Source organism: Cygnus atratus, chromosome 7 (genome assembly GCF_013377495.2).
Source record: "Cygnus atratus isolate AKBS03 ecotype Queensland, Australia chromosome 7, CAtr_DNAZoo_HiC_assembly, whole genome shotgun sequence".
Lineage (NCBI taxonomy): Eukaryota > Metazoa > Chordata > Aves > Anseriformes > Anatidae > Cygnus > Cygnus atratus.
In genome coordinates, this window is record NC_066368.1 from 10,595,942 (window position 1) to 10,611,877 (window position 15,936).

At 40.9% G+C, this 15,936-nt stretch overlaps 1 protein-coding gene across 1 annotated transcript in view; it reads right to left on the reverse strand.

Annotated features, from left to right (window-relative positions):
- Positions 1 to 7,557: 7,557 nt before the first annotated feature.
- SHOC2 (SHOC2 leucine rich repeat scaffold protein) overlaps positions 7,558 to 15,936 on the reverse strand; it is a 65,641-nt gene continuing 57,262 nt past the window's right edge. The window contains exons 6-9 of the mRNA XM_035547814.2: positions 14,889 to 15,011; positions 12,666 to 12,803; positions 12,050 to 12,167; positions 7,558 to 10,849 (exon numbers count right to left, since the gene is read on the reverse strand). Of these exons, the coding sequence (XP_035403707.1) occupies positions 10,641 to 10,849; positions 12,050 to 12,167; positions 12,666 to 12,803; positions 14,889 to 15,011 (588 nt within the window). The 3' untranslated portion in view covers positions 7,558 to 10,640. The remainder of the gene's footprint in view (positions 10,850 to 12,049; positions 12,168 to 12,665; positions 12,804 to 14,888; positions 15,012 to 15,936) is intronic.

Below are 15,936 nucleotides of genomic sequence, written 5' to 3' on the forward strand. Positions count from 1 at the left end.
AGGGCCCAGCAGGCAGCAGTGAAGGCAGGGGCCTGCAGTGCCCACCCGGCAAGGTGTGGGTCTCACAGCAGGCTCAGGTCACCATGAAGGGGGTCTGGGTCATCCTCCCCTCTTCATTAAACAAGCAAGCTCCCACAGAAAGCTTTCTGAGATGGCTTTCCACACACACCAGCATCAGGCAGGCTTGCTCTGTGTTTAACCCAGCTCGGCCTGTCCGAGTGAATCTGGAGTTAGAGATCAAAGGGCTTGGCATGGCAGCAGCACTGCTCAGAGGCCGAGCCACATAAAGCATCCAGGGGATAATTGCCTGAAATTGCCGGGTTCCCAGAAAGCAAAGCACACTGGCGTGATTCCACGAGGAGGGAGGCCGCTGGGGAGCACAGCAAGACTCTGGGTGTTCTCGCTTATTACTTACTTCACCATCTAGTGGCAAAAGCAAATAACGCTGAGAAATCATCCAGAAGCCGTGGCTGGATCTGCTAGGAGACCCCTCTGTGTGCCAGCTTCTCCCTGGTGTCCCCACAGGTGCCTGGGAGCATGTCCCAGCAGCAGGACACGTCCCAGCAGCCCTCCCCGGGCTCCCACTCTCCCACAGAAGCAATGACGGGGAGGAGGATGCCAAAGGGCACAGGGCACTACCCAGAGCTGCTCAAGTCTCCCAGTCCTAAACCACAATGGCTGATATTTAGGCTGGCCACCACCTCAGGACCCTCTGTCCTGCCGCTGTGCCCCCAAAGAGCCCCCCTCACCCCCAGCAGCAGCCCCGACCTCCACACGGAGCACGCCTGGCCCCAACAGCCGCAAGGGCAGCCCACCCAGTGCCAGCAAGGCCGTGGGCAACCCTCCCATCGAGGAAAGCTCGCACCTCGCTGGCAGCTGCCCCTGGTCCAACAACACCTTCCTTCCTGCTGGAGTGTCGGGAGCCAGGCAGGCAGGCAGAAGCATCCGACGGCCACGCGAGGGAGGCTGCTTCTCTCCAAAGCTGGGGCTCCCATCCTGGTGCTGGTTTGCAGATGCTGCCTGTACGTGCCGCAGAGGGAAATCCATCATCGTGACTGCGGCCATCCCCTCCTTGTCTACAATACAATTAACTCTGTACGGATTACAAGGTACTTTTTTTTTTTTTTTTTTTTTTTTTTTTCCTGAGAGGCTCAAATTAAGTTTAAACACCAGCTTCTGATTTATTTGCTTATTCGGCACTATGACCTGCTTTTCAGCAACACGCAATAGCTCTCTCCCCAAGAACCATTTATCCTATCTGGGAATACTACACCGAGGGCGGTGCTGTGTAACCAGGATAAGGCACTTAGAGGAGGCAGGCTGTCACACTGGATGCTGAGAGCAGAGGCATAATGCATCCCCACTTGTGCTTTTTTGATTCTGGTTTTCCTTTTCCCTTGAAACACCACACGTAGCAAGGGAAATTTGCACCAGACAGAACTCACGAGCAAAACAATCCATGCCTTGCACTGAAGCACCACAGAAAACCAAGCACATAACGTCAAACACAAACCTCTGCTGCTACAAACAAACTCTCTTCGCTTTTTCCTGGGAAGTAATTTCCAGCCCTGCACAGGGCAGCGCCAGCGAATTCCCCCGCCAGGGCTCCGCCTCGGCACTCAGACAGAGCCTGCAGCAGGTCAGCGCTCCCGGCAGCACCGGTGCCACCGTCACCTCTGCCCCTCGGGGAGCAACTGATGGACACCGCAGCCAGGAAGAGGGAAAGGAGTGATCTCCTCTGACAGCCCCACTGTTCAGCCCGCCAGTGTGAGTTAAACGAAGGGCAGGATGGACAGGGAAGGCAGCCATGGTGGGAAATGCCTGAGCTCCCCCACAGATAGGGAGCGTTGAACCCTCCCTGAAATCCGCTTTCCACTTGTAGAGTCCAAGCAATTTGCTGGGTCACAGCCACAAAGAAGTGGAAATTGCCAGGCGGCACCCAAGCGTTACCGGAGGCACGGTCCCAAATGCAATCAGATGCACTGACAGGAGAGCAGAGTAACCGAAATCAGGACTCAGCAACACCCTTTCGTTTCAGCCAGGCTGGAAATAGCCCCCAAATCCTCAGAAAGGCAGCACATCGTGGATTTCAGCTGGCTATAACCAACAGCCCTGCGAAGCCATTTTGGGGACACGTTGGCCACACAGCAGCCAGCGTGGGGTTCTCCATCCAGCCACGAACCAGGCTCGGGGCCACTCAAGAGGGCTCCCAGGTCTTGGGCATCAAGCCAACCAAGTCCTCTGGAGCTGAAAACCACCACTGCTCCCCCACCACGACCCACTCTTAATTGTCCTTAAGCTGAGCTAAAGACAGCAGTGGCAAGGAGCAGTCACGGTAGCTTTAACACATACCTTAAGAAAATCTCTTTATTTACATTTCTGGGGAACTAAATGTCTGTGTGAAATGAAAATATCATTTTCTCATTAATATTTCACAAAAGATTTAATTGTGGGAGGGTGGAGGTTTTCCCCAGCAGAAGCGATGAGTATTACTAAGTATTACACCCATTTCAGAGCCCTTTCAGGGCTGCTTAGCGCTCTGTGTCACTTCAGGAACTAAGACATTCATCCTTGTTCCTGACAGGTTTGGAGCAAAGATCAGCCGCAGAATTACTTAATCAAAATTCATTCCTCCCCAAGCCTCGGCACACACCCCAGGCCAAGCCATTTATCCAGTGAGTGCTCAGACATCAAAACCTTCACAGGGACTCAGGTTCGCTCCGGGACACCACGTAAAAACCCAGCTGCACTCCATAAATCACGTGTACAAGGAGCTAGCAGAAAAGTAAACCAACACACGGCTGAGCCAGATGCAGCAAATCCATCTTTTATTTTCCTCCCTCCCAGCCACCTGTTCCCAAATCCTGTTTTCCTCCTGGTGTCTCCATTCAGCAACAGCTCTAGAGAAAAGGGGGGTGTGATGGTACGAAGCAAATTCAGACGGGGATCAGGATGCACCAGCACGTATATGGACCAGAAACCGCTGGGTACCCACTTTTTTTTTTCCCCCCTCTCTCCCCCCCTGCCCTTCTCCACTTACTTCCACTCAGCACAGCATGGAAAGCACTGGGCCAAGACACCAGGCTTGCTGCAACACGTGGGAAATCTGGAGAAGGAGCGATGGGAGGTGAGATGACGACACCACAAGTGGCACCGAAGAAGCTGGTAAGGTAAAAGCAAGCACTGCTGGAAAAGCCCTTCCTTTTCGTGCATGATTCTGCTGCTCTCATCCCATCCACGCGTTTTAAGAATTTCTTGAAAAAAGTGCACTTCTATTAAAACTATCCAGACAAAGTTTGGCCATCATTTGAGGCCCCACAACTGTAACAACACGGGACAACAAGCAGCGACGAGGTCAAGTGAAGCAACTACCAGGTTACAGCAAATTAAGGATTCATCATGAGTTTTAACAAAGAAATACTTTACCAACAGGAAAAAAAGAAAAAAAAAAGAGAGAGAGATGGTGATGTGGAAAGAGCTTTTAAAAGGGAACGATTTTTTTCTTTCCCTTTTAAAAGGGAACAAGTGTGCAATTTTGCAGATAGCATCTTATTCAGAGCAGTGGGGTAGATTGATCTCTAAAGACTTTTAAAAGGTTTTGCAGTGGAAAAATAGTTGCAAGGCACAGTCAGACAATTAACCGTGCAGCCCAGGCCGCCAGCTGCTCACTCGAATGCTCCAGATGGCTCCTCCTCTAAAACATCATCATTTGATCTTGGTAATCAAATTATCTCCCACTCTTACAAGCCTAAGTGAGGCAGGGCTTGTACGAAGAGATGATGTATTTTATTTGACTGATGGCTTGCAAAACCAAAACAAATTAGCTTTCAAGGCACTCTGTCTCTTCTAATTGTATCCAAGCTAGCCATCTCCAGCTCTTTAACACCTTTTTCTCTGGCATAGGCCGCTCTTGCCACCACCTCCAACTCAAAGCACTAGCTATAATCTATAAAGCTGCCTCAGGTCCAGGTTTCATACAGTATTTGCACACCAAACACCTCAACGCGCACTATGTGAGTGAGGACCTGCCACTGGACAGCAGTGTTGGGAGACTCAGGGTCCAGAAGCACTTGAGGCTGGGTTAACTACACCAAAACACAACCCATTTGTCTCACCGGGTACCCAAAACGCCACCTGTACATTTTCGAGGCCTTAATACAGGCTTTAGGACACAGGGTGCCGGGAACAGGCACGCTCTTCACTTCTCACTCAGATGAAGCCTTCTTCCGAGGCCAGGCTCATCTGGGGATGTTCCTTTAAAGCATCTGAACAGAAAGTGCCCGTGGCAGGCAGGGGCCCCCTGGGGAAAATCAAAGCCAACCAGGGCAGCGTTGATCTGCAACTAAAAAAAAAAAAGAAACAATAACACTAGAAATTTCCCAATATTTTCAGAAAATGTTACGCTTGGGCTGTTTAAAACGGGCAGCTGAAATATTCAAAAGTCCTACCTTCTAAAACCATGCACTCCTGCTAGCACAAAGATAGCGTTTTAAGTTCTGGCATTATTTAAAATCAGTACACTCGCACACAGTAAAGTTTAACACCAATTTTGTCTCTCAAATCTATTTGCAAGAGACAACGAGAATCAGTGTTACAGCTAATCAGAGGAAACAATTTGTTATTGCAGTGGGTGGCTTGCCTCCGAAATCTAAATCCCAATCTGATCGGTTTGGAGTAAAATTATTCTCCACTGAAATTTAGCACTACACTTTATCCCCCACTCAGCTTCAGTTTTTCATGACAGCTGTACCTTTATTTCACAAACTAGAAGGCAAAGAACAAAATAGCCTGCTGAAAGCCATGAATTAGGGAAAAAAAAGTCAGAGCAGGGCTAGAAAACTACAGAGAAAGGCAACAAGAACTACCCCAGAATGGAAGAGGTTTTGTTTGAAGATAAAAAAGGCAGAGCTCTATGACTTGAGGAAAAAAAACCCTCCCCTTTATGAAAAGCCCTCAAGAATAGTAAAAAGCAGATGAACAGGAAAGAGATTCTTGATAAATATCTCAGAATATAAGAACTGGGAGTCACCAAATGAAATAAGGTGGTGTGGTTTGAAACAAACAGAAGGAAGTCCTTTTTCACCCAGCACATAATCATATTGCAGAATTATTAGACACAGGATGTTGCAGAGGCCAGAAGTACAAATAGATTTAGGAGGAAAAAAAAAAAAAGAAAGAAAGAGAGAAAGAAAAAAGCACTTCTGTGAATTTACCAAATCTATCAAGGGCTACTCAATGCCATGATGCCGATGCTGCTTCCCGCATGGCGAGCCCTTCAGACTCGGCGGGTGAGCTCCGGGGCAGGGTGCCAGAGGAGCTGCAGTCCCTGCTGCTGTCCTTACACGTCTGCTACTCAGCACCATGAGATGGGGAAGGATGGTACGTGGCCAGCACCGTGGCACAGCACAGCTGCCCTCGTGGTACAACTGCAAATCCCTTAGAGTTGCTGCGTTCAGGTCGCTAGGCCACCGATGCTAACAGGGATGTCCTCAGCTCAGAGACAGACCACGGGGCGGTTTGATCGCATCCATGCTACCGCAGCAAGTGCTTCAGTGCCCTCCTCAACACCGTATCTGAACTGCTGTGGCCTCTATATTAGGATTTCAAAGGATATCAGCACGTTTTTGTTTGTAGGACATGATGCAAGCCATGACCTTCTCGAAACAGCATCTATCCTAGGGAGCTTCCCAGAGCTAAAGGATAGCACTTCAGAGCTGTCAGGTCAGCTTGGAAACACTGCCTTGTACATCCCAAGTTTAAATGCAGATGACGTTCTTGCAGGCAGCACAATTCTGTACCTACTTCAAGTTTCTTGTTGTTGCTGAAATGCATTTTGCACTAAAATCTAAGACATTCTCCCTTTCAAAGTTTTTTGTTGTTGTTTTACTTTATGCCTTACTGTACTGCAAGAAAATGAAAGCAAAATATTTTACCAACATTTGCTTTATGAAGGTGTGCAATTTACACGTCTCTTTTGAGTACAGTAGTTACTGTCAAGCAACTCTGAAGTTTCCTGTAATTGCTATACATGAAAAATCTGTATTTTACTTGAAAAACACATCTTTTCAAGAGTGACAAGTATATAACAAGAAGGCAGTTCTTGATAATTTGGGGTACTGCAAAAGTATGACTTACATCCAGCTCGTGTTAGACTATAAATACTAGAAAACTTTCAAAAGACTCAGTGGCAGCTCATTTACAAATATACTATTTATAACGAATGCATTGATACAGAATGACTCTTATAAAAAAGCAAGGCAATCTTTTATATAGACATAACAATCAACATTACAATAATTCAGATTAAAAGTACATTTTTGTAGACTGTTTACACTCTTGTTTAGCTTGTAACCACAAAATTAGTGTGGTCTGGTATTTTTCCACAGCAAAAGTCCTGCGCAGTCCTGGTTAAGACCTAAACATCAGAATACTAAACATAATTTTCTGATCTTTGCCAGCATAAAAACAAAAACCGCTTGCAGATACTATCATTTGTTTGTAATTGTCCTTATTGTGCCTTGAAGTTCGTGTTGGGCAAATTACTGCCAACTGCAGATCTAATTAGAAGCTATTCTGGCGTGCTAATTTGATACAACTGAGGTGTGATACTGACTATATGAAAATTCTTTGTTGTATCCAGATACGAAGACTCCCCAGCCACGAGTTTGCACTGATTCAGAAATTTAAATTGAAAAAAAAAAAAAAAGCTCTGATAAAGTTTTCTAATTTTTAAATAAAAAGTACTTTTCCAACTCCCAAGATTGGAGATGTTTGAATTTCAGGTGACACAACGGGTTTAAGTGCTAACCAGCCAGCCAGTCTGAGTACTACTTTACTAAATCATGTACAAACACGACCTTCAAGAAGTCTGAACATGCACTCACACAACATCAGCAAAAGATGGACAAAATCGCAGAGAAAACCTAAAATCCAGAAGAGGCACTGAAGCAAATATTCTACAGCACGAATCTCTTTCTAAAAAGTGGGCATGAATTTAGAAGTGTCCAATAGCATCTGACAAACTACGAAGTGCCAATCACATAACTTTGTGACCCCACCTTTACATGCAGCACTTCCACTGCATTTTTACTAGACAAATTTGTTTAGGAAATTAAATATGGGATAGCCAGAGATATAACTTCAATAGCTTTATATTAGTTATACTAAAGGAAGTATTTTTGCAGAGAATAATTACCAACTTTCTATTTAGCAAATTTAAATGCAAGATGTGACCAAAATGAGTCACGATAGCATTTAAAGCTTCTTTTCGTTATTTAACAAATCCCTAATCTGCTTTAGACCTTATCAAAGTTCCATAATACCGTATAGTCTATAGTACAGTAACTCAGCTTCTGTGAAGTCAAGGCGTGATTCAGGACAGTGTCTTTATAGACCATATGTATATGCACTTTTTTTTTTTATGTACATAGGCAGACATACAAAATTGACATTTTGTCCATGGGCAAGCAATAAAGGTCATGATTTTCACCCAGAGTAAAGATTGTCACACTTCTCAATAACCCTCGTAAATTATTTTGAAGATAACAGTAGGGCAAGGAAGATTTAGAATATTTATTGTGAGTATCTGGGAATCGCCTGTTTCCCATCCTTATTTGAAAGGAGCCCTAAAGAGTTCATTTCACCACCTTGTCTACGCTTTCATACACATATAGATACGCATATACATGTATGTATGTACGTATACATACACTTGTCAGGATGAAGTTATTTCCATTCATACTTTAATTGATCAGGCCCAACAAAATACTTAAATGTTTATAAACCAGCATGTGTCCAACTGAATGTCATCAGGCATTAAATACAATTTAGAAACTGCACCAGTTAACAGTCCAGCATCCTGACAAATGCAGAAGTCTTATGTCAGGATATAAGACTGTTCTGAATGGTCAAAACAGCTGGATTTATATGGATCTGTGAATAGATCTGGATATAAATCCCCGTATGTGCATACAGAGATCTATATGCACATACTCCTAAGCCATGCCACACATTTAATATCTAAACTTTAGGCTACTTTTAAGAACTTCATTTTTTTCTGACTTAATTTCTCTTGTACCAGAACTTCTCTCACACTGCTTTTATTCAAATCTCTCTTGAGACACTGAAAAAATAAGCACTCACCTCAGAATGTATAAAATTAAACTTCTAAAACAGGGTTCAGGATTATCTGGCACTGCAACAACCATACTAGTACAAAGATAGTTTGAAAAAATATCCTGTTTTTAATATAGTAATGAATTAAAGCATAGCTTTATTTATTCCTATAAGTGTAATGAAAAGAATACTTTGTTTTTAAGCGAGTGTAACGAGCGCTATTTTGGTAGCCAACTTCTCCACAAGAACTTATGTGAGAGAGGGTCAGCTCCAATCATACAGTCATTAACCGTGTACCTTAACAAGGTGAATAATCAACATATTTACAAACTAAACAAATTAAATCCCGTCAGCTCTTATAAAAATGGGATTGAGAAGCAGACAGGGAATGAGACCAAGATGCTTTAAAACACAAGGGGTCGCCACTTTAGTTTTAAGGAACCATATTACCCAAACCAGTTTCCCCTAGTGACCTGAGGGCACAAATACGGGTTTAGCAGTATATTCAGAAATTAGATTACAGTCTTGAAAATATGCACTTCTGCATCTTCATATTTTAACACCTTAATGCTGAGAAAGATTAACTTCAGGCAGAACCGTAAGAAAACAGCCTTTTATAAACTAAAGTCTAAACTGAAAAGCTACAGTAGATGTAAAAAAAAAAAAAAAAAGGGGGAGGGGGCAGAGAGAGAACATGTGAGAAAGAAAAAAAAATTACTTAGTAAAATCCAGTGACATCTACAATAGTTTTACAGCATGTTTAAGCCCTCTAAGGTTTTATATCTCCACCTGCCTTCCATTTAAAACTTACTCCTTGTTAATGAAAAGATGTAAGACAAAACAGAATGCAATGCCAAAAAAAAATAGATCAAGGCAATATACATAAGAAAGAATGCCTGAAAGCCAGAAATAACATTCCCCAAGCTTCTGCATGTGAAATAGATTTCTCATGGCATTGGCTGATTTTATTTTGTTCAAAAGATACAGTCCTCTAAGCCACGCTACCCCAGCAGCAACTCCAATGATTACAGACTGGACAGCTCTTCAGTAAACGTGGAATGCAACCACCTCAAGCTCCTGCCCTCCTGGAAAAGGACAACTGGCCCTGCAAGTGCAGCAATAGTGTATATTTCCCTGAAGCATCTTCTGCCTTTTGAGCAACCAAGAAAGTCGTGATAAAACTGAATGTCCACTACTTACAGTGTTTCTCTTGAGCTATCAACATCTATGCACAAATGAAAAAGGTGCCTCTTTTTTAATAGATCAGTTTAATACTGAAACAGATAGGATGAAGTTAAAAAAGAATAATCAAGATACTGAACTGAATATTTTGAAGCAAGTGCCCCAGCTGTGGGGAAAAGTGCATTTAGTTCAGCAGCAAAACAGCACAGTGTGAAGATATTGTGCTTGGACACAGAAGTTCCATAATGGAAGGAGGTACAAGGCAAGTCAAGATATAAAACCATAGTACATTGTTAACCAACCTTAAAACTTACATATATTGCAGTGTTTAAAAGTAAGACACATTCATTTATTGTACAAGGACTAGAAGGAATCCTTAAAATTGCCTGTTGTAGTTTATGACTCAACATTGTAATAAAAATGTACATATATATTATTTCCTTGCCACTTAACTGTTCTGTTAGACCTCATGGAATAGTTACTTCACAACATGAAAACCGCTCTTCACTGAGGATACTCAATGATTTTACCAATCTGAAAAGGTTTACTTGTGCTAGAAAAGACCAACCGCAAAAGGCTCAGTTCAGATATGTTATGCCTGCAACTGATAACTCAGGGAAGCAAGACTTAGAATTCAAGCTTTTTTTTTTTTCTTCCTTTTCTTTTTGTTTTGACTGCATCCTTTTCACCTGCCAGTTGTTCTGATGAGAATATGTCTTTAGTATACAAACCAGTTGATAAAAATTCATCAGCAGAGGCATACAAATTCTAGATATGATTGATTAAAACAGAGCAAATCAAAATAAAACAAAATCCAGTGATTTACTCTGACTGTAAACAATATAAAAACACCATTTGCTTCAAATCTCAAAATAAGTTAAAAGAAAATCCCAACCTCAGGACACATGACCCTTTCAGGCTTTGACACAAAAAAAAGAGGGAGTAAAACAGAAAAGTTCATTATATAAAGGTTACATGTTTCTCTTAACTGAAAGTAAATCTAAGCAAAACTATTTTTGTCCCTTAAATTTGAGTTCATTGGCAATTGCTTTAAATGAAATGGCATTTCCAGATTACTCAGACATCCATCCATCAAATTCAGCAAAGAAAACTTAGACAAGCATTTTTACAGAATAAAAAAAATCTAAATGGCTATGATTCCTCTATTAGCAGAAACACATAATGCAGTCTTAAATTCGCCTTTTTATATTATTTATATATTTATATATATATAATATAATATAAACCACATATATTATATTATATTATATATACATATGCAGACAATTACAACATTAATGCAGTTTGTATTTTGTACAGTGTATTGGACAATCCGATTAGCATCAGACCATGGCACGGTATGGTCCCTGCATTTTTAGGAACTGAATGATGAAGGAGGGTCCTCCTGCAACAATCTGAGGTGGAAGGTGGCTGAGCGGGCAGTTCTCAATACTCATTATTGACAGTTTGCTGCAAAGAGCCAGCTCAAAGGGAAGGCTGTGCAGATTGGGGTTGTCATTCAAATACAGTTCTTCCAGATTCTCCAGTGTACCTGGTTAAAATAAAATAATACAAAGAGGTATGGTTTGGTTCATGCAATTTTTAACTTTTAGACAGGAGCTCTTAGTCCACTTGGAGACTCTTCACAATATAAAATCTAGAGTCAGTTTCTCATGTAAACTTCTAAACTGCAAGTTTTCTTTTCACCATTATCTAAACCAGAGCCACATCTACATTAGTTTTCCCATGAAAATAGTGATTACAACATCTCCCTCAGAGAGCAACTGAGAATACAGAGAATAAAACAACTGATTGTGATTTTACCTTAACTGTTCAGCTTAGCACTTTGAAATTGCAGTCAACATTGAATAACTCAAATTAGAAGGGCCTAGAAACTACTCATGCTCTAGGTATCTATTATCTCTAATAAAATATCTATACCCTACCTTTTACACAACCTATTTATTACAGACCTGAAGTGGTAACTGTAATGTGCCACAGGAATATATACTTTTGAAATACACTCAAAACATACAAGTCCTCCTTACAACACACCCCACCTTCCCATCTTTCACACCATACACTTCTTCTATAATCTAACAAAGTATTTCATTCCCCCTTGAGAGAAAGAGTAGCAGCCAGGGCAGGATGTCTCAAGTAAACAGAAAGAATAATTCTATTTCTCCCCTGCTTTCTGTAGATCTCCTTGCTTACTTTTCTTATCTCCTCAAGGTGAAATACAGCATGATGCTTTAGAAAAAGAAGTGTGTGCAGAGGAACTATCATCAGAAACATTTGCTTCAGCTGTCTACACCTTACACAAGGCACAAGGGGCACAAGGTTTTTACCTACACCATGGAATTGGAAAAGGACTTGTGTATTTTCTAACACTGACCTCTTTCCAAGAAAAAGAATACTTTTATGAGGTGATCAATAGCATGCAGCTTGTGGAAGAATTTGAGGATAAATGGCATCTCACCATTCCAAGTTAGCGTGCATTTGGCAGCTCTCTGCAGAACAACTCAAAAAAGCTAGACCATTCATTTCACTACAGCTTGCTGAGGCGAGATAAGTATCATACACTTATAGTGCTTTTTCAGTGGCACATCTTTCACATCAGGTTGTGTATATCTGGAAGTTTCGCATGAATTTTGTATCTCTACTTGTGAGCACAGTAGATGCCTATCTTCTGTGTCAGTAACTACTTTTGCTCAGCCACACTGCATAAAACAATCAAAAAAATAGGTCTTACCAATTTCCTCAGGAAGGTGTGTGAGAAGATTCTCTCCAAGCCCAAGGTGCGTTAGATTGGTAAGGTGACCAATACCTCTTGGAAGGGTGGTCAACTGATTATTAGTCAGAACCAATTTCTAAGGAAAAAACACATTTTTAAAAGTTAACTTGTGCCTTAAAATAACAGCAAAAAACAAGATACATGGCTGATAACATGGTGGTTTCTATCTCCAGCATTTGAACAAAAAATTTCTACATCTCAACATTTCAGAACTCTACTAGGCATCACTAAACATAACAAAAATATAACAGTACATAATATTAAAACACACGCTTTCCATCCTAAACATAAAAGTTTTCATGAACATGACTGAAACCACAGAAGCTATTCCTGTTGTAGTATCGTACTCACGGTGCACCACAGTAAAGCTCTTTAAAATTTGTTTGTTCGAAATCAGCTGATGAATCTGGGGAAGAACTAGTGGGGGCAGATTGGGGAGGAAGTTGTGAAAGATTCTTAACTTTTGGTTCTATATCCATCCAGAATAGTTTCCCTCACCAAACTAGCTGTAATTAAAACAGTATGGTGTAAATAAAGGATATAAGATGTTTATCTCTGCCAATTATTGTTTCACCTGCAGATCCTTGAGGTAAGCTATTTCATTTGGCAAGGATTCCAGTTTGTTTTCCTCTAGATCCAACTCTCGGAGTTTCCGTAGATTTCCGATTCCATGGGGAAGTTTTTTTAGGAGATTGTTTGACAATATAAGAACCTTCAAAAAAAAAAAAGAATTTCAGCAATGCAATAAGTAAACAGCAAGACAGGCTATATTATAATATAATAAGACAGGATTGTTTAAATTCTCAAGTAATGAAGTCCAAGATTCAGACAAAATTATGGAAGCAAATTGAAAAATCTAAAAAAAACCCAAATCACTGATTATTTTTAAAAAGTCTGTAAATGGTACAAATCCATAGATCAATGGCAGAATTATTTCAAATATTATTTTACAGAATAACAATAGATGCAAACCAAAACCAGAGAACATTTATTTCTGCAAACAAAGAAAGAAAAACTATTTTTTCATGGGCTTTCCTATCATTTTGTAATCCTTCCTCATAGCTATCCTCAAATTCATATTTTACATTGTTTGCTGTGCTTACAAGGTCCCCCTTGAAAAGCTGAGTACTTTCTTTTCTCCCTGTGTCCTTTTGCGTAGGAGTAGCAGCGAGTGAACGTACAGATCGGAGCACCTAAGCAGAACACTGGGTAGATATCCATTGGCTTTCTAAAATGGTCTCCTACCACACACTCACCCCTACTAGAGTATTATCTTCTCATGTTTCTCCTTCTTTCTAAATTGAATTATAAATATCCTACATTCAGCAAATGTATCCTCATTTGCAATGTCAACTAACAGAGTTATTCATTGAGTCACAAGTTATACTAGTAAACCATTTTGCTTCAGACGAGCCTAACAGTCCTTAGAAACAATCAAGCCTCACAATAACACAGTGAGCAGTAAGGTAATCACTGATTAAACAATGCTATTATCTAGTTATTTAACACAGCAGACCAAAACAAAAGTGTGGAAGAGCACCCAGTGCAGAGGCTCATCCCTGCTAGGCTGGACAGTTTCAAATGGCAAGGTTCAACAATCTCACTCTCACTAGCTTCATGGAGCCTGGAAACACTGAAGGCAGAAACAGAATAGAAAACAAGGATAAAATCAAAAGTGAAAATCAAAATGAATAAAAGCCAAAAATTTAGCATTGGAACATATTACAGTGGCCTTCCTTTATGTGTTGAGATACACAACGGTAAGAATAATAACGCTCTAATCGCATATCTAGAAACAAAGGCAGGAACAGAAAATATTACCTACACACAAGGCAGCTGACTTAGCACTGCTGTGGGAACCTTCACTTTGTGTAAACACTGCCCAAATAGCTCTTTGTATGTGATTCTTTAATTACAGAGAAAGATAGCACTAATGGTTTTGTGGACTGCGCAGCTCCCTAGCTTTGGCAGCTAGCAGACCACCCACAAATCCAGCTGTCAGAGATTACCAACCTCCCAGTCCAATCAGCCCAAGCTTTAGCTTAACGCAAACTGGGCTACTAAAGCACTATAGCTCTGCCATTATCAACTTTGCCTCAGACTAAACAAGTGATTAATTATTCAGAGCAGCAGCCACACTAAAAACTTGCAATTTCAAATATACTATTTGCTGTTGTACTTTAAGAGACTTTTCCCATTGGCTCACAGAGGTTGTGAAGTCCCCTAATAACATGTCAGAGCTGCCCCAACAAGCACCTCTATTCTTATGTCCCTCCAAGGCAATTAATTTTGACCATCTTTACCGATGGTACCTTGAGGAAACAGGTACAGGGGACAAGACAGGTGTAGTTCATGATTTCTGTCTACAGAGCTCTTACTCCTTCAGGGCTGAGGAGAATTCCCACCTGGCTGCTTACAAGGTTCACAGGGCTGTGTTCAAGACACTTCTGACTAAAGACCATTTCATTGTGTTTTTCTGATGCCCTCTGTTTCCATGCTGGTGTCTCCAAGAATTAAAACTGAGTTCAGAGCCATTTAATTTCCAGCAATAACTTTCTGTTGAAAACTTTTCTTTCTATATAATTAAAAATATGTATGCAATAACCCTTAGTGCACATTCATCTACAGTCTGAAGAAGTTCACAACAACCATAAAGAGACCAAATAGATCTATTTAAATGCCATACCTACACGCATTCGTTTGGCCTTATTTGACCCCAAATAACATTACTTATACCTGGAGTAGAAAATGCTTATTTGCAGGGATTCAAGTAGCTGTTCATTTATACTCTTCTCACCTCAAGAGAAACAAGCCCAGACACATCCTCAGGGATTTTTGTGAGCTGGTTAGTCGCTAAGTTCAGTTCTACCATACTAGTCCAAGTTCCAAAGTCCAGCGGGAGAGAGGTCAGCTGATTGTCCTGTGATTTAACATATCAAACATTTAGGGTCTGCATTTGCAGGATGTCAACAAGGCATCTGAGAGATTAAACAAATGGCTTATAAAATACTTCACAACAAAATAGTAGATAATTAAATCAGAAGAATAAAAAGGTGACAACTCCCTCCCCCTTTTTTTAATTCCTCAACATAAACAAACATAATAAGCAGTCCCAACCTACAGTTACAATCTACAGTTGATTCTATGTTACTAACGTGAAGTCAAGTGTTAAAATCAGAAGTATGTATATCCCAAGATCGCACGTCCCAGTAGTTAAAACATTTTCCCCTTTCATTGCTGAATACAATGGAGACAAAAAAAGGATGGAGAATTCACCATAACTTGCAAAGTTGCTATCAGCAATGCTGAAATACTAAAAATATATGGAGCTTGATTAAAAAAAAATAATAAAACTCCAACACCACCTCTTCCAACCATTTAACAACAAAAAAAAAAGCGAGGTAGTTACAAAACAACGAAAGCAAAGACATTACTCAAGGCTCTGACTACGTGGCTGTGCGAGCTGGGACACAGGGAACAGCCAGCAGCGCTTCATAGCTCAGTCTGAAATCAACAGATACACGTGGTTTAGGGGAGGTGGGGAAGAAAAAAAAGAAAAAAACAATGGAAATATACCTTAAGGGCCCAGAGTAAAATCATCTGAAATGAATCTAAACATCCTACCACTCAAAATGCTCCTATGATTTAGATCAGACACCATATATTCAAAAAAAAAGTCAAAGTCCTGGTAAACATGCAAAGTTACAGATGGGTACGTGCTACAAGAAAATAGTAATAATGAAAACTGAGAACGCATGTGTGCCAAAATTTTTCTAAGATAGTTGCTGAGCTTAATTTCTGCTGAAACTTTTTTTTTTTTTTAATAATTTGTTTCAAGAACTTAA